Here is a 19,272-nt window from a genome sequence, read left to right on the forward strand (position 1 = left end):
CTAACTTCTCTCTTCTTTCTCCTCTCTCTCCTCTCTCCTCCTCTTCTCCTTTCTCTCCCTCTCTCTCTCTCCTCCTCTCTCTTCTCTCTCTCTCCTCCTCTCTCTCTCTCTCTTCCTCTCTCTCTCCTCCTCTCCCTCTCCTCCTCTCTCTTCTCTCTTTCTCTCCCTCTCTCTCTCTCTACCTCTCCTCTCTCCCTCGCTCCTCTCTCTCTCTCTCTCCTCTCTCTCTCCCTCTCTCTCTTCTCTCTCTCTTCCTCTCTCTCTACCTCTCCTTCTCTCTCCTCTCTCTCGCTCCCTCTCCTTCTCTCTCCTCTCTCCTCCTCTATCTCTTCTCTCTCTCTCTCTCTACCTCTCCCTCTCTCTCCTCCCTCTCTCTCTCTCTCTCTCAGCCCAGCCGATGGAGGCCGATGGACGCCCAGATTCTGGTAGTTTCTACTTGTTAAATGTTTTTATGAGATAAATTGATTAATAAAGTGAAGTGATTTTGGTTTATTTGTGTTCAGTATTGATTAGGTTCATCTAGAATCTAGATGAATGGATTGGACTATACAGTAATAAGTGATGGATTGAAGCTCACAGTTTAGCCTCCTTCACGACGAGCTAGCTACAACCTACAACCATTAGTGGCATTAATGCGTATTACAAACATAGTTATTAATATTATATTACAGAACGCTGTTCCTTTAATGATCAAAAGAATCAAAATGTGGACGTTCAACGGAGAGTAAAGTTGTGATGCGTCTCTGACCCGACGGGATGAAACGTTTCGAGGGCGGCAGCAGAAAGTAAAACACACCAACAGAAAGAAGAGGAAGAGGAAGAGGAAGAGGAAGAGGAAGAGGAAGAGGAAGAGAGAGTGAAGCTGCAGTTTCTCAGCAGGAAGTCAAACTCTGATCTTTGATTCACCTGCTCAGAAACTGAGACCAGGAAGACACACCTGAGTGACTCGAATTAAAACCTCTCATCCTGGTTCAATAACGAAGAGTGAACTGGGGGGGGGGGGGTGAAGGGAGGGGAGGGGGGTGTGGGGGGGGGGCGGGGGCGAGTGGGGGGGGGCGGCAGCCAAACAGAAATAAAACCAGCTCAGAGCGCCGCACACCAAACTACCAAAACACCGAAACACCAGCAGCCTGAAGACGAGTCCATGTGAGAGTTTAACAAACGGAACACATCGGCTAATATTAACGAAGATTATTCTTAGAAGTATTCTTATAAAAATAAACTGGTAATAATAAAGTATATTATGAAACTTAACTTTGCTTTGACAACCAGCTGCAGCCCTTCTGGGCCAATCGGTAGCTGTCAGCTGATTCCGGAGACCCGCGGGATGCGTGCAAAATTCAGACACACCGGCGGCGTTTTATTTGTGCGATTAATTCGCACGTCAATAAAGTATTTTTTCTCAAAGTGTTGTTTTTGTCATGAGAACTTTCACACAGAACACGCGGTATATTACGCGGTGAAAAAGCGGCGTCCTTTTTTCAGGACGAGGTTGAATTTTTCTGATGAAAATGGTCCGCCAGAGTCCAACATCAGAGCTGTGTCCATAGCAACGGTCTGCTGTACATAGCAACGGTCTGTTATACATAGCAACGGACTGCTATACGTAGCAACGGTCTGTTATACATAGCAACGGTCTGTTATACATAGCAACGGTCTGTTATACATAGCAACGGTCTGTTATACATAGCAACATTCTGTTATACATAGCAACGGTCTGCTATACATAGCAACGGTCTGTTATACGTAGCAACGGTCTGTTATACATAGCAATGGTCTGTTATACATAGCAACATTCTGTTATACATAGCAACGGTCTGCTATACGTAGCAACGGTCTGCTATACGTAGAAACGGTCTGTTATACGTAGCAACGGTCTGTTATACGTAGCAACGGTCTGCTATTCGTAGCAACGGTCTGCTGTACGTAGCAACGGTCTGTTATACGTAGCAACGGTCTGCTATTTGTAGCAACGGTCTGTTATACGTAGCAACGGTCTGTTATACGTAGCAACGGTCTGCTATTCGTAGCAACGGTCTGCTGTACGTAGCAACGGTCTGTTATACAGAAATTACAGACCGCAGAACGCCGTGATTGACCAATCAGAATGGAGTATTCAACACAGCTGTGTAATAAACAATATCAAAGTTTGTTAGTATAGTTCTCACGCTAACGCTATGAATGCTGGGTAATGAACGTGGTATATCTGCTCTGTGATTGGCTGCTCAGGTGTGTTGGCGCTCGTTGTTGATGTGTTTTTTCTTAAACAGCATGGTGCGGTGGGGGTGAGGGAGGGGGCGGGGCTACAGTCACTACTTGCCTGATTGGTTTATTTCACATCCGTTACTGACCTGAAATCGGTGAAGAGACGATGAGAGGCAGAGAACAAGAACTAAAAGTCTCTCTGAGGACCTTCAACAGTTTGTTTTCTGTGACAGCTGAGGACCTTAACGCTGCCGTGTAGGAAACCGTTTCATGTTTCAGAGTAAATGACTATAAAACTAAACTAAGCTGGCATCCAGCGCTCCGTTACTGATGGTTACTGTGTGGATGTGGATGCAGGTGTGACGTTGTACCTGAGCGTCGATGATCTTCTGTTTGGCTTCAATCACCGCCTGCATCTCTGCATGGTCCCGCTTTAACTCCTCCTCCACCGCCATCAGCCTGAACACACACACACACACACACACACACACTTATTATCTGTACACTGTGTAGATACTGTCATCAACAATTCATTGTTTAAGTTATTCAATTAGCTCCACCGTCGACCATTCTCTGTTATGTTATTGTATTTCATTTACATTTTATTTCAAGATAATCCCAAAATGCCAATAATATGTTCCCCAAACAAAATCACAATGTTCTGAAAATGTTCCCAAAATGTCATCATAAAGACATGACGTTTTAATGAAACTTTGATGACGTTATTTTGGGAACATATTGTTATTAACATTTTGGGAATGTATTGTTGACATTTTCTGAACATTTTAACACTATTTTTTAATTTTTTTTGTGAACTGTTCCCAAAATGTTCTGAAAATGTCATCAAAAAGACATGATATTTTAGGGACACTTTAATTTATTTTGGGAACATATTGTTAACATTTGGGGACATTTTCTGAACATTTTCACGCTATTTTTGGAACATTTTGTAATGACAGTTTGGGGACTTTTTTAAAAAATGTCATCAAAAAGACCTGACATTTTAGGGACACTTTGATGATGCTATTTTGGGAACATATTGTTGACATTTTGGGAACACTTTCTGAACATTTTATTGCTATTTTTGGAACATTTTGTGAACTGTTTGATGAGTTTGGGAACTTTTTTTTTATTTTTCAAATGTCATAAAAAAAGACATTTCAGATATATTATTTTTGTAATTTTAGTAATCATTTTGGGAACATTTTGAAGACATTTTCAGAACATTTTGTTTTGTGAAAATTGTGATGACATTTTGGAATTACCCTTTTTTGGGAACATATTGCTGACATTTTGGAAAACAATTTCTGAACAAATATTCCCAAAATGTCACTAAAATGTTTTGAAAGTGTCAAAGATGTCATCGAACGGTATAAATACGTTATTGAAAACAGTTGTTTTTAGGTGTCATCACTTCATTACTCAACAGTACTGACAGTACTTGTAGTATCTTGTGGCGTCTGCAGTGCTCGGGTGCGTTTAGTTTCTGTGCCCTGTGTATCTCAGAGGGGTGGAGTTTGTCCCTACCTGCAGATGATGCTCTTCATCTGGCTGTCCTTCTCCTCCTGCTGCCTCCTCAGCCTCTCCTCGCTGTCCTCCAGACGGTGTTTATACTCCAGCAGCAGCTTCTGCATCTGCTGCTCCTGAGCCAGCAGCCGCCGCTCGTACTCCTCCAGACGCCGACCGGACACCCGCAGACGCTCCTTCAGCCGGGAGATCTCCAGCTCGTACTGAGGGAGGAGGAGGAGGAGGAGGAGGAGGAGGAGGAGGAAGAGGAGAGGAGAGGAGGAGAGGAGAGGAGAGGAGGAGGAGGAGGAGGAGGAGGAAGAGGAGGAAGGGTAGGAGGAGGAGGAGGAGGAGAGGAGGAAGAAGAGGAGGAGGAGGAGGAGGAGGAGGAGGAAGAAGACAGGGTTAGCGTGACAGGAACATCCTGTTTACATCCTGTGATGCGAGCGGAACATGTTGTTTTTATTGTTATAAATAAAGTTTGAAGCTGTTTTTGAAGTCAATCTGAGAATATGAGGATATGAGGAGAATCATCTGTTGATGGACATATGGTTTTCTGATTCTCTTATTTTGTGACTGTATTCTGAGAGAGAAGTGATTTGAACTTAATTTATACCTTTTCATAACTATATATCTCGTCCTACACGGACAGAATACCGCCACACATCTGTAAACACCTGTCCAGGTGTGTGTGTCTGTACCTTCTCAGTGTTCCTGCCCTCCTCCTTGCTCTTCTCCCCTCCTCCTCCTTCCTCCTCCTCCTCTTCCTCATACTGGCCGTTGTTGAGCACCCAGGCTGCCGTCCTCTCCACGGGAGACATCGCCACGGCAACCGTCTCCACCGGGGACGCCACCTGAACACCAACCAGTGACATCATCACACACCTGTGCACACTTGCACAGAAATGTTTGATTATCGCATTAAAAGCGGAACACGTTTACGGAGACGAAAAACGGGATCTGTGATTTATCATTTCTTACATTTATCTAAAACTGTTTTATTACTTTGTCAGAATTTATCTTTACGAACACGACGACTTCACCAAGATGTTTATTCAGAGAAGAGAAGAGACGAGTCGTATTGTGATGTCTTAATCTGACAGGTGCAGGAAAACAGACAAAAGGAGTTTCAATTTAACAGGTTCGGAACCAGGAGGTGTTTAGGGGGTCCAGGAGGTGTTTAGGGGGTCCAGGGGGTCTTTAGGGGGTCCAGGGGGTCTTTAGGGGGTCCAGTGGGTGTTTAGGGGGAGATAGCAGGTCAACAGTAGATGTCACATAGAAGTGGTGAACATCATCTGAAAGCTGGGAACCTGATTAATTAATGAATTAATTGAAATAAATAGTGAAAGTGTGAGATTCCTGCAAGAATTGCATATTTTGGCGATTGCATAGCGAGCACTTCTGTTGTGTAAATTGCTCTTATTGTCCCCAAAATGTTCCCAAAATGTCATCAAAAAGATCTGACATTTTAGGGAAGTTTTGATGCCGCTATTTTGGGAACATATTGTTAACGTTTTGGGAATGTATTGTCGACTTTTGGGAAAGTTTTGACAACATTTTCTGAACATTTTAACGCTATTTTGGGAAAATATTGTGAACTTTGTGATGAGTTTGGGAACTTTTTTTTTTTTTTTTTAAAAGGCATCTGAAACTTCCTAAAATGGCATTAAAATGTTCCCAAAATGTCATCAAAAGGTTCCCAAAATGTTCTGACAATGTCATCAAAATGTTCCCAAAATGTCATCAAAAAGATCTGACATTTTAGGGAAGTTTTGATGCCGCTATTTTGGGAACATATTGTGAACTTTGTGATGAGTTATTAAATGCCATCTGATACAATATCATTAAAATGTTCCCAAAACGTTCTGAAAATGACACGATATATTAGGGACGCGTTGATGCTATTTTGGGAACATATTGTTAACGTTTTGGAGACAGTAGATGTCACAGAGAAGTGGTGAACATCATCTGAAAGCTGGAACCTGGAGATTAATCTGAGATGCAGCTCAGCTCTGCGTGTCGAGATGTTCTGGTCATAAATCAGAAATAAACATGAATTCATTCATTCAAATAAAAAGTAAAAGTGTTTCAGGTTCGGAGCGTTATGTAACCTCCTTCATGACCAGCTGGTCTGACCTGGTTGGTACCGATGGATTCATCAGGTTTTACAGTACAGCGGCCGTTGGAGAGTTAAAGGGTTAATAAACACCTGAAACTACTTCCTGTCTCCGACTCGCAGGTACTTCCGTTTATTAAAGCTTTAGATTTGAATGACGTTAAACGTACCGGCTGTGGCTGCTTGGTGGCGTTCCTCGGGGGCGGAGTCATGTTCTCCGCGGAGCAGGTGGCCTGTTGGCGGCTGGCATGGCCGGGGATGGGTGCGGGCGCAGGCGCAGGCGCAGGCGCGGGCTCTGTGTTGGCGCTGCTGCTGCTGCGTAGCGAGGCGCTGTGAGGGAGGGAGCGCGGCGTCCTGACCCCGCCCCCTCCTCTGCTCTGCTGCTCCACCTTGACGATGTGGGCGGTGCCCGCCGTCGTGCTCTGGCGGGGTACGGCGACCGCCGTGGCGGCGCCGGGCGGTAGGTCGGGCGGCGCGTGTCGGCGCGGCGTGGAACACTCCTCGCTCTGCGCGCTCCGCCTGCCGCCCGACTCGTCCAGGCTGCTGTTGGAGGGCGCGCGACCTTTGACCCCCACCTGGCTGCCGAAGTCGTCGGAGTTGCTGTGGCTGTTGTGCGAGCTCTCGGTGCTCAGGTTCTCGGAGCTGGAGTCCTGCCGCAGCGAGTGGGCGGAGCGCGTGGACAGGCTGTGGGCGGGGTTACTCAGGTGGTAGACGGGGTTCTGGAAGGACAGCGGCTGCAGGCTGCGCTGCTGGCTGAGCGACGGGTGCAGCGGCCGCCTCGCCTGCGGCGCGCTCTGCGGCTGACCGTCTCTGGGCGAGGCTTTGGTCTGGTGCGGACCCGGCTGGGGGGTCAGAGGGTTTGAGTGCGGGTAGTTGAGCGGCGGCGGGACGTGTCCGATGGAGGCCTGGGAGCCCACCCTGCTGAGGCGGGGCGGGGCCTCGTGGTGCGACGGCGGCCCCGCGGGGCCGTGCACGCTCTGGGCGTCCTGCAGGTCCACCAGAGAGACGCTGCGGCCGTTGGGCAGCAGGACGGCGTGCTCCTCCTGGTCGGAGGGATGCTGCTGAGCCAGCAGGGGGCGCTGACCTCGACCGTAACCCTCCGTCACATCGCCGACCGGAGACTGCAGGCTGCGGACGTCACTGTGGCTGCAGGAAGTGACACGTACACCGAGTCATTTTACTGAACAATGAATACTTTTACTTTAAGTACATTTTATTTAACTACTTCAAATACATTTAGCTGATAGTACTTTTACTTGAGTCAGGTTTTGAATGCAGGACTTGTACTTGTAGAGGAGTGTTTTCTCAGTGTGGTATTAGTACTTGTAGAGGAGTGTTTTCTCAGTGTGGTATTAGTACTTGTTCTGCAGTAAAGGATCTGATCAACGTGTATCTACTGTGATCCGTCAGCTGATTGGTTACCTGTCGGCGGGGTCCTCAAAGATCCGCTGTAACCCTGACGACAGGCTGCCGCTGATGTTGTGTGCAGAGTTGTGTTCCTGGAAGCGTCTCAGCTGCTGCTGGACGGGCGTGGGAGCGGCCAGGCAGCGCGAGATGTCTCCCAGAATCCTCGGCAGCGGACCCAGCTTCGCTACGGTGGCCTGCAGGAAGGAATTTTCACCCTGGGGTCGCCGTGTGTGTGTGTGTGTGTGTGTGTGGATGGTGTGAATGGGAACACCAGGATGCAGTGGTGGTGTTGGTGGCGGTGGGAGAGCGAAACCAAGACAGTCGGCCAGACAGGAAGTGAACAGAAGGAGGAAGAAAACATGAGGGAAACTTAATGGAAACAAAAATCAAACCAGCTACAATGACATGCTTCTACTGAACAGAACCACAGCAAACACAGCAGAACCAGAACCAGAACCAGAACCAGAACCGGGGGTGGGGGGCATGCTGAGACTGAACTCCAACAGGTAGTGGAGGGGAGGGGGGGGGCAGGCCATGCTGTGAGGTTCAGCTACGCAGCGTTAATGTGGTTAAATGAACTGAAATGATTGGATGTTACATGATACACTCGTTACATCATCAGACTCATCATCTCACACACACACACACACACACACACACACACACACACACACACACACACACACACACACACACACACACACACACCATCACTGATCACCGATCACCGATCAATAACTGAACATTCAGTCAACACAGCAGCTGATTATGGATCACTGATCAGCCTGATCGATGTGTATATATTTATAGAACACATATTTAGGTGTCAGTGGAGGGAGAGAGGACCCAGTTCACACCTACAACCCGTCAGTTCACACCAGTTTACACCAGTTCACACCTCCAACCCGTCAGTTCACACCTCCAACCCGTCAGTTCACACCAGTTCACACCTCCAATCCGCCAGTTCACACCAGTTCACACCTCCAACCCGTCAGTTCACACCAGTTCACACCTCCAACCCGTCAGTTCACACCTCCAATCCGTCAGTTCACACCTCCAACCCGTCAGTTCACACCAGTTCACACCTCCAACCCGTCAGTTCACACCAGTTCACACCTCCAACCCGTCAGTTCACACCTCCAACCCGTCAGTTCACACCAGTTCACACCAGTTCACACCTCCAACCCGTCAGTTCACACCTCCAACCCGTCAGTTCACACCAGTTCACACCAGTTCACACCTCCAACCCGTCAGTTCACACCTCCAACCCGTCAGTTCACACCAGTTCACACCTCCAATCCGCCAGTTCACACCAGTTCACACCTCCAACCCGTCAGTTCACACCAGTTCACACCTCCAACCCGTCAGTTCACACCTCCAATCCGTCAGTTCACACCTACAACCCGTCAGTTCACACCTCCAACCCGTCAGTTCACACCTCCAATCCGTCAGTTCACACCTCCAACCCGTCAGTTCACACCTCCAATCCGTCAGTTCACACCTCCAACCCGTCAGTTCACACCAGTTCACACCAGTTCACACCTCCAACCCGTCAGTTCACACCTCCAACCCGTCAGTTCACACCAGTTCACACCTCCAACCCGTCAGTTCACACCAGTTCACACCTCCAACCCGTCAGTTCACACCTCCAATCCGTCAGTTCACACCTACAACCCGTCAGTTCACACCTCCAACCCGTCAGTTCACACCTCCAATCCGTCAGTTCACACCTCCAATCCGTCAGTTCACACCAGTTCACACCTCCAACCCGTCAGTTCACACCTCCAACCCGTCAGTTCACACCTCCAATCCGTCAGTTCACACCAGTTCACACCTCCAACCCGTCAGTTCACACCAGTTCACACCTCCAACCCGTCAGTTCACACCTACAACCCGTCAGTTCACACCAGTTCACACCTCCAACCTGTCAGTTCACACCTCCAATCCGTCAGTTCACACCTACAACCCGTCAGTTCACACCTCCAACCCGTCAGTTCACACCTCCAATCCGTCAGTTCACACCAGTTCACACCTCCAACCCGTCAGTTCACACCTCCAACCCGTCAGTTCACACCTCCAATCCGTCAGTTCACACCTCCAACCCGTCAGTTCACACCTCCAATCCGTCAGTTCACACCTCCAACCCGTCAGTTCACACCTCCAATCCGTCAGTTCACACCTCCAACCCGTCAGTTCACACCTCCAACCCGTCAGTTCACACCTGCCGTTAGCATGTGTCTCCAGCAATACTACTAGACTACTTTTTACTTAAAAATGTATACTTTTACTTCAAGTACATTTAACTGCACAATGAATACTTTAATGCTTTAAGTACTTAAAGTACATTTAGATGATAATACTTTGTTAAACTTATTTTTCTACTTTCACTGTAAGTACTTTACGTACATGTTACATCACAATGAATACTTTTATACAGATATCTGTGTCTTGTTGCTCGGGTCGGGTGGATTGTGTCACATTTTCACCGTTTGAGCGACACATGCGTGTTGCGTTCGAGTGCTGGTGGAAAACGCGGACGGACGGCTTTTTGTGTGGAAGCAACAAGTCACCATACAAACACACACGCACGCGCACGCGCACGCACGCACGCACACACACACACACACACACACACACACACACACACACACACACACACACACACACACACACACACACACACACGTGGCAGGCGGTCATTACCTTGTCGAGCTGAGAGACGACCTCCCACAGCAGAGCGTGCAGGACGGACAGCTCGCGGCCGAGGTCGATGTAACCCTCGAAGCCCGGCGTGTTGGACAGCGTCTCCGGGTTGGAGATCTCCGACAGGAAACGCATCATCCCCGCCCACTCGTGCTCCAGGAAGTCGTTCATGAACGCCATGTACTCCTCTTTGTTCCCAAACCTGCAGACGACACGCAGACCCCTCCGAGGTCAGATACGTCTTTCCACATTTCATTAACCCGGGTCTGAACCCGAACCCTAGACCCGAACCCTAGACCTGAACCCTTTCAAGACTCAAACTGCCAAACCAGCTACTGTATACTGGACCGTCTTCTACATCCACGGTTGTAATATGACGAGAATAAAGTCCTAACTAAGGACTAAAGTGAAGTGAAGAGAAGCAGGTTGCTGAGCCCCGGGGGTTAAACTGATCACGTATTGTAAATCTAAATGGTCACTTTCTCACCTGAAAACACTTTAAAACTTAATAACAGCTTTTCTTTTAAGGCTTAAAAACATCTTTTAGTCAAGTAAAGGATGATAACTAAGGATGTATGGACACTGGCGACGTTAAGCTGAATAAAGACACTTGTGCTCTAAACGGAAGTGAGAACGTGACGCCATGCAGAAGCTCCTAGTTCAGGTACAGAGGGAGGTGGATACAGACACTTGCATGCTTGCCTTACGTATTAGTTCTGCTTGATTTGTCTGTTATGTTGGATATTCCTACACGTCTCTGATACTGTGCATGCTGACCAGGAGGGGCGGTTTAGGGGAAACCAACTCCTTTCAGATCAGAACAGGAGGAACTGAACCCTGGTAGTTTGGGCCGATACTGGGTCTGAGTTCACCTCGATGAGCCCTCCGGTATCTCCCCTACTGAAAAAGACAGAGCGGCGTGGCTGCCGTCGGCCTGCGGACACTCACTTGGTGAAGTTGGCGAGGTTCTGGATGACCTTGGCGATGAGCGTGAGCGTCCGGGACGTCCGGTCGTCCGGATATTCCTGCATCAGGCTGAAGAGCGACGGCGACATGATGGCGGGGCACAGGAAGCGCAGGAACAGCGAGGCGCTGATCAGACGCTTGCTGATGTCCTGCTGGTGGCCACGAGCGACACACTGCTGCTTCCACGACGCAAACACTTCCTTCAGCTCCCGAGGAAACACACTGCGGAGACAGGAAGGATGTCAGCGACCGCAGCAGGGAGGAAGGAGGGAAGGAAGGAAGGAGGGAAGGAAGGAAGGAAGGACGGGAGGAAGGAAGGACGGGAGGAAGGAAGGGAGGGAGGGAGGGAGGAAGGACGGGAGGAAGGAAGGGAGGGAGGGAGGGAGGGAGGGAGGGAGGGATTTTCACCTTAATTATAATTTTTTAATTAATTGCTCAATAAATGAAGGATTATAATATATTAGGGGTCTTTAATAAATCATCCCCACGATTTAAGGGTGAAAAAAGATAAGAATGATTGTATATAAATGTATATATATATATATATAAATGTATATATATATATATATAAATGTATATATATATATAGTTTGAATGAAGTGATGAATAACCCGGCGGTACCAGTAGGAGTTGATGATCTTGCAGAACGCCAGCTCGCAGCACATCTTCAGGTTACTCTGGTGTTCGGCCAGCTCGCCGCTGGAGCAGCGACCGGGATCGACCTCGCAGTTCTCGTCCGACTCGTAAAGAGCTTTGATGAACTCACCTGGTGACACAAACACACACTCAATGGCTTCTTACACAACTAAGCACATTCACAACATGTTAAACTAATTCCAATGTTCAATTTTAGTGTTCATTTCTCCAAACTGCTTCTACAATGACTGATGATCGTTGAAATTATTGATAAGTTCTGATTGACTAATAGTTGTTGCAGTGAAGTGAAACAGAAAAACAGAAGAGATTTATTATTTATAGAAACGATTCTATTGGGTCATCTTATTTATTTATTTATTTATTAATGATTATTAACAAGTGTTTCAGTGTTTATTTATTATTTATTATGTACATATATTGTAATTTTGGTATTTTTATGTATATTGTATTTTTTGGTATTTGTATATTGTATTTCTAAAATATTTGTATATATTGTACTTTCATTTCTTTATTATTTTTGAATTTATTCATTTTTGGATTTATTTATTTCTAAGGGGTGAAATGCAAAGTGAAAATCATACATAAATAAATAAATGCATAAATACATGAATAAATACATACATTAAAAAAATGTAATATAAAATAAATAAAAATAAATGCAAAAATAAATAAATACATTTTAAAATCAATAAAAATCAATAGATAAATAGATAAAAGGGAAAATTAAACAGAAGAGTAATAAATAAGGGAATTATTACAAAAATGAATAAATAAAGAAGCAAATTAAAACAGATATTATTTTATGCCATTTATGTTATTTATTTGATCAATTAATTAATGGCTACAATTATTTTTAATATTATTTTTGCTACATTTCATTTTTATTTCAATTACAGTACTGGCATGTCACTGCACAACGTCGAGATATGTTGAGTACGTGACAAATAGAAACTTGAATCGTAAACTGACCCTGGTTTGGTTTTAATTAATCTAATAAATAAATGTCGTAGAGTTTTACGGGTGCAGATTTGCTGCAGTCTCACGGACAGTTTCAGCTCTCCGTCAGCAGAGAAACAGTTTCTACAGTTTGACACGTTATTAAGCTTCAACGAGTCCCTCCGAGCGTCCGCTCACCGGGTGACGCAGCACGACGAACCGAATCACCGTCCGACACTCTGTCTCAACATCAGCTGAAGATACTCAACAGATACAGAAAGAAGTGACTGCGGAGGACTCACGTTACCCGACACACCGCAGGACGTCAGAAGTTATTATCTATTTTCAGATGCCAACCTATAAATATATTAATGAGGGTGAAAAGATTTGTGTTTTTGATCTCTGGCTATTAATAGTTTTAGAGCTGTGAAAGCTGATGTGATGACAGCAGGTCTCGTGGGTCTGAGACGCTTTCTGCTTCTGTCACATCTCACAACTGTTTCACGTCTTTTTTTGTTGCGTCTCTGAAAAGTTTCAAAACCTGCGAACTGAGCAGAGTCACTCCGAGGAGGAGGAGGATGATGAAGATGATGCAGCAGAAAAAAGACATAACGTGCTCTAATTTTAGCGTTCAGCAGTCAACAACAAAACAAAGACTTTTAATCTAATTCAGGATCGACGTGATGCTGCCGACGCACTCGATGCAGATCTCACTCAGAATTAACACCAAAAAATATCTTCTAAATCAAACATCACATCAATAAATAAATGACTCGATAAATAAATGAATGTCATATGTAGCAAAAAAATAAATGTAGCCATTAATTAATTGATGAAATGTGACAGTAATGTATATTTTAATTTGCTTCTTTATTTATTTATTTATTTTTGTATTATTTATTTTTGTATTCTTAATTACTTACTCTTCTGCTTATTTTATTTATTTATGAATTTATTTTTATGAATTTAATTGTTTATTTTTATTTATACATTTTAAATGTATTTATTTATTTTTGAATTTATTTATTTTTGGATTTATTTATTTCTAAGGGGTGAAATGCAAAGTGAAAATCATACATAAATAAATAAATGCATAAATACATGAATAAATACATACATTAAAAAAATTAAATATAAAATAAATAGATAAATAGATAAAAGGGAAAATTAAACAGAAGAGTAAATAAATAAGGGAATTAATACAAAAAATGAATAAATAAAGAAGCAAGTTAAAACAGATATTATTATTTAATGTCATTTATGTTATTTTTTTTATCAATTAATTAATGGCTACAATTATTTTTAATATTATTTTTGCTACATTTAATAATATAATTACTTAACTATCGAGTCATTTATTATTATTTTTTATTTTGGCAGTTTCTGTTTTACTGATAGTTGTCACTAATTCTGTGAAATCGACAATTAAAATAACTTTCTTCATAAATTTCCACATGAAACTCCAGTTTTGGTTTCTGCTCGAGTCCCTCTGCCCCTGTGTCGTTTCTATTTTTACTTCTATTCTTATTCTAGTTGTAAATACCTGGCAAAGTTCATTTCAAGTTTAAAAAACCTGCTTTCAGGTGTGTGTGTGTGTGTGTGTGTGTGTGTGTGTGTGTGCGCGCACGTGCGTGTGTGCGTGCGTGTGTGTGTGTGTGTGCGTGCGTGTGTGCGTGCGGGTGTGTGTGTGCGTGCGTGCGTGTGTGTGTGTGTGTGTGTGTGTGTGCGTGTGGGTGTGTGTGTGTGTGTGTGTGTGTGTGTGTGTGTGTGTGTGCGTGTGTGAGCTGAGACTCACCGAGTGCGTCGTGCAGGTATTTCTGTCCCACCAGCTTCAGATATTCCTCGATGGCTTTAGTGGCCAGCGTGTTCTCCCTGAAGATCAGGACGTCGTGGTCGGCGCAGCGGTCCACCTCCGACATCACCAGGTCTGTCAGGAAGTCCTGAACGGGAGGAAGAGCCGGCGGTGAGGGTGTGGACACGTGCATGTGTAAAGTATGCAAAGGTTCCACCCCCCGTTACTGCTACACTACCGTACACATACGCACCTCTACACACAACAAACAGCGATACCCGTCAGAGAATAACCAATAATAACTGATAATGTTGTGGGATTATTCCTTATTTCATGCTCAAATTTGGGATTTCTACGAAGCATATGGGGGGATGAAGGACGCCTTCGCTGGCAGCCTTTAAATGAACCAACAACATAGACACATAACGATGCTACTACACGGTCAGAGTGCACAACTGCAGAAAGAAGTTAAGTTCTCCAATATGATTAACAGGGACGTTAACGCCAATTTGTTTTAACGCCACTAATTTCTTTCAACGCATTAACGCAACTTGCATTTTTTAGGTCGTAGCAGATCAGTTTTAAAGCTAGAGTGAAGATACTGGTATCATCTGAAACTATAAAACCTGATGGATCCATCGGTACCAACCATGTCATACCAGCTGGTAGTGAAGGAGGTTAAATAACGCTCCAAACTTACACTAAATGTTGGCGAGGAAAAACTGTCATGTCCATGTTCAAAGGGGTTCCTTGACCTCTGACCTCCAGATGTGTGAATGTAAATGGGTTCTATGGGTACCCACGAGTCTCCCCTTTACAGACATGCCCACTTTATGATCATCACATGCAGTTTGATGAATGCAAATCCTCCAAAATGTCAAAAGTTTTTGAACCCAAATCACAGCATGTCTTTTTCTCTGGTGTTCCTCGAGGTCTCGGGGTCTTAATGTGGGATTTTAGAGGGATTATTGATTTGATCAATTCTACAGTGGTAAAAAAAATGGTTAAATTTAGCACCAAATCTGTGGAACAAATGGAATCAAATGGAATCAAATGGAATCAACACCAGAAAAACTGCTGCAACAACTTCTGAGACACAACAGAGCATGGAGATGGACGTTATATACTTCTATCATCATGTTCTAAACCCTTAATTCATGTTTATTTATGATTAATAACAACTCGAACCTCAGTGCTGAGCAGCATCTCAAATTAATCTTCAGGTTCCAGCTTTCAGATGATGTTCACCACTTCTATGTGACGTCTACTGTTGACCTGCTATCTCCCCCTGAACACCCCCTGAACCCCCTAAAGACCCCCTGAACCCCCTAAAGACCCCCTGAACCCCCTAAACACCCCCTGAACCCCCTAAACACCTCCTGGACGCCCTAAAAAAACCCTGAACCCCCTAAAGACCCCCTGGACGCCCTAAAAAAAACCTGAACCCCCTAAAGACCCCTGGACGTCCTAAAAAAAACCTGAACCCCCTAAAGACCTCCTGGACCCCCTAAAGACCCCCTGAACCCCCTAAACACCCCCTGAACCCCCTAAACACCTCCTGGACGCCCTAAAAAAAACCTGAACCCCCTAAAGACCTCCTGGACCCCCTAAAAAAAACCTGAACCAGCATTCAGTTTTCATGCACCAAATATCTGGAACAAGCTCCCAGAACCCTGCAGGACCGCTTCAACTCTGAGCTCTTTTAAAACAAAGCTTCAAACGTTCCTGTTTGCTGCTGCCTTTCAGTAAACCAGATAATGATCTGATACTGCACTAGAGCTTTTACTCTTTTGAGTTTTACGCTATTTTAGTTTCTATCCTAGCTTTTATTTTTAGCTTGTTTTTACTTTCTAATTTTTAACGTTTTAATTTTTAATGTTTTTATAACTGTTTTAATTATGTATTAATGATCTTTTGCACTTTGTCGCAATGTTCTTGAATGTTTCTGTAAAGCACTTTGAATCTCCCTGTTGCTGAAATGTGCTCTACAAATAAAGCTGCTTTGCCTTGAACCCCCTAAAGACCTCCTGGACCCCCTAAAGACCTCCTGGACCTCCTGTACCCCCTAAAGACCTCCTGGACCCCCTAAAGACCTCCTGGACCTCCTGTACCCCCTAAAGACCTCCTGGACCCCCTAAAGACCTCCTGGACCTCCTGTACCCCCTAAAGACCTCCTGGACCCCCTAAAGACCTCCTGGACCCCCTAAAGAAGACTAAAACGGCTCTATTGCGGGTCCCAGAGGGTTAAACACAGCGATTTAGTTCCCTCCAGTAACAGGAAGTGACATCATGCTGACTCATCCTGCAGCTCTCTATATGACGTTCTTTAGCTGTGGACAGAGCCATGCTAGCTGTTTCCCCCCGGTTCCAGTCTTTATGCTAAGCTAAGCTAACTGTAGCTTCATATTTACGGTGCAGACGTGAGCGAGCTGACCGTCTAACTCTCTGAAAGTAAACTAAGCGTGTCTGAACTCGTCCCCTAACAGCAGGCTCCTGATTGGCTGTCGGACTCTGACCTTTGCCCTCCCGGTGCTCTGCAGGATGTGGACCAGAGCGCAGGCCATCTCCTCCTTGTTCTTGACGCTGATGACGGGCTCCAGCACCGAGCACAGCATGGTGTAGTTGTTGGTGACGAACTCGGCGAACTCCTTGTACTGCTCCATGGGCAGGATGGAGATGGTCTGGAAGCGGGACTTGATGCGGATCGACGGCCCCCCTCCTTTGGCCTTGCTGGCGGTGGGCGTGCTGACCGGGTACCACTTCTCCACAAACTGCCGGCCCGTCACGCCCGCCACCGGGATGTTCACCAGGCCCACGTAGTTGTTCTTGTCCTTCTTCTTCTTCTTGTCCACGTCGCGGTAGATGTGCACGGTGATGCTGTGCATGGGGGGTAGGCTGGAGAAGTCAAAGTACTCGCCCCAGAACAGGCTGTCGTGGCGAGTCTTGCTGGTGGTCCGGGCATACAGGACGTCGTCCAGACACAGCTCGCAGAAATACTTCTTCTTCGGCGGCAGGTCTTTGGCTTCGATGATCCACAGACGCAGCAGGTTCTCCGCCCGCCGGCAGTTGTCCTGGAAACACAAATGCCGTCAGTTCAAATATCTAAAACCTTTTTGAGAAGAAGGACCTAAACCAGGTTTACCTGAGCTGCTGTGTGGATGCTACTTCCTGCAGTTAGACTCAGCTTAACATTAAAACATGTGGTTTATTCTGCACTACTCTCACCGCCTCTCTCCGTGTTACTGGTGCAGCATCACACTCCTCTATATTCGGATGTTTCTGCAACTATTGGGACATTTTAAGACCCAGCAATGAAATGATGGATTTATGTTCAAATTTGCAGTGCAATGCTTGATAAATACATAAACACAGTGTTATTACCCATCTTCACATCAACAAATAATTACTAAATAATGTGATTTAAAACAATTTATGAAGCATTTTATGGGTCCAAACATCACGAGCTAATTCAATAATAATATGACATTATTTCAAATGGAATTGTTTCATTAACATATTACTTTACACCATATTCAAATTATTTATATGACTTTTTTTTATCTAAATGCTCCTTAGTCCTACATTCCTGAGTCCTTATCGCGACACTGAACAAATACCAAAGTAAACGTTTTATTCAAAACCAAACAAATATGGTTTCCATGGAAACAGTTTTTTTTATTCTTCTGTTTAATTTTCTCTTTTATTTATATATTTTTATAATTTTTAATTTATTTATTCATTTACTTTAATTTTCATATATTTTTTTAATTTTATATTTATTTCTAAATGTATGTATTTATTTATTTATTTCTGCATGATTCTCCCTCTGTGTTTCACCCCTTATTTATTTCACCAAACCTATTTATTTCTGTATAAAAAATAAATGCAAAAATAAATAAATACATTTAAAAATTAATACAAAATAAATACATAAATAAATGAAAGTGAAGATTAAACAGAAGAGTACATAAGGGAATTAATACAAAGATAAATGAATTTTAAAAAACAAACAAATTAAAACACAAATATCAATTTATGTCACATTTTATCAATAAATTAATGGCTACATTTATTTTTAATATGATTCTTTCTACATTTAATGTCATTGTATTTATTTATCGAGTCACTTATTTATTGAATGATTTATTTTTGATTCCGGCAGGTTCCGTCCTCCATACAGAGAGATTCTGAGACTTTTCAGAGCCACTTTATTTCTAAAACAACTAATTTAGACTTATTCAGAGCATCAGAAGTAAGAAATATATTTAAATATATAATGTTTTTAACTCATTCCCAGGCTGCTGCTCAGAGTGATCACAGTATCAGCAGGTGATATCATATCATAAATAAATAGATGAATAAATACATACACAGTATAGAATATTATCTCTGATTATTACATCATAGAAATACAAATTCATTTTCCATGAAAGAAAAGTTACAAAAAAATCATTGTTGTCAATTATAGTTCTTAGAAAGACAAGTTTTCCTCTTGTTGACAAAAACCAACGTCTGTTCTCAGAGCAGGAATCAAACTCCTAGCTGTGCACGCGGCCGTGAAACGACCAGAGCGAAGGCCGAGGGCCGTTTCCAGGTCGGTAACAATGAAGCACAGGGAGCCCTGAAGGTCAACGTGTCTCACCTTGTTGGGCTGAATCGTCCTCCTCAGGTTCTCCATCCACTTGTCTCTCTCTGACGCCGACGTGCAGCTGAAACACTTGCTGCCGCCAGCGTACGTCACCTGACAGGTGTGAGAGAGAGAGAGAGAGAAAGAGAGAGACAGAGAGAGAGACAGAGAGAGAGAGAGAGAAAGAGAGAGACAGAGAGAGAGAGAGAGAGAGAGGGAGAGAGAGAGACAGAGAGAGAGGGAGAGAGAGAGAGAGAGAGAGAGAGAGAGAGAGAGAGAAAGAGAGAGAGAGAGAGAGAGAGAGAAAGAGAGAGACAGAGAGAGAGAGAGAGAGGGACAGAGAGACAGAGAGAGAGA

General features: G+C 44.4%; 1 protein-coding gene across 1 annotated transcript; it reads right to left on the minus strand.

Annotated features, from left to right (window-relative positions):
• Nucleotides 1–1,041: 1,041 nt before the first annotated feature.
• On the minus strand, nucleotides 1,042–19,029 carry LOC141763640 (ras GTPase-activating protein nGAP-like; the record flags this gene model as incomplete). The annotated part of the gene is made up of 11 exons (XM_074628157.1): nucleotides 1,042–2,664; nucleotides 3,733–3,935; nucleotides 4,413–4,565; nucleotides 5,998–6,973; nucleotides 7,250–7,428; nucleotides 9,938–10,139; nucleotides 10,886–11,125; nucleotides 11,525–11,669; nucleotides 14,292–14,436; nucleotides 16,805–17,359; nucleotides 18,931–19,029. Coding segments are annotated over 11 exons (3,060 nt in total), but the record flags the coding sequence as incomplete, so codon positions are not given.
• Nucleotides 19,030–19,272: the final 243 nt, after the last annotated feature.

The sequence above is a fragment of the Sebastes fasciatus genome, unplaced genomic scaffold, assembly GCF_043250625.1.
Source record: "Sebastes fasciatus isolate fSebFas1 unplaced genomic scaffold, fSebFas1.pri Scaffold_112, whole genome shotgun sequence".
Lineage (NCBI taxonomy): Eukaryota > Metazoa > Chordata > Actinopteri > Perciformes > Sebastidae > Sebastes > Sebastes fasciatus.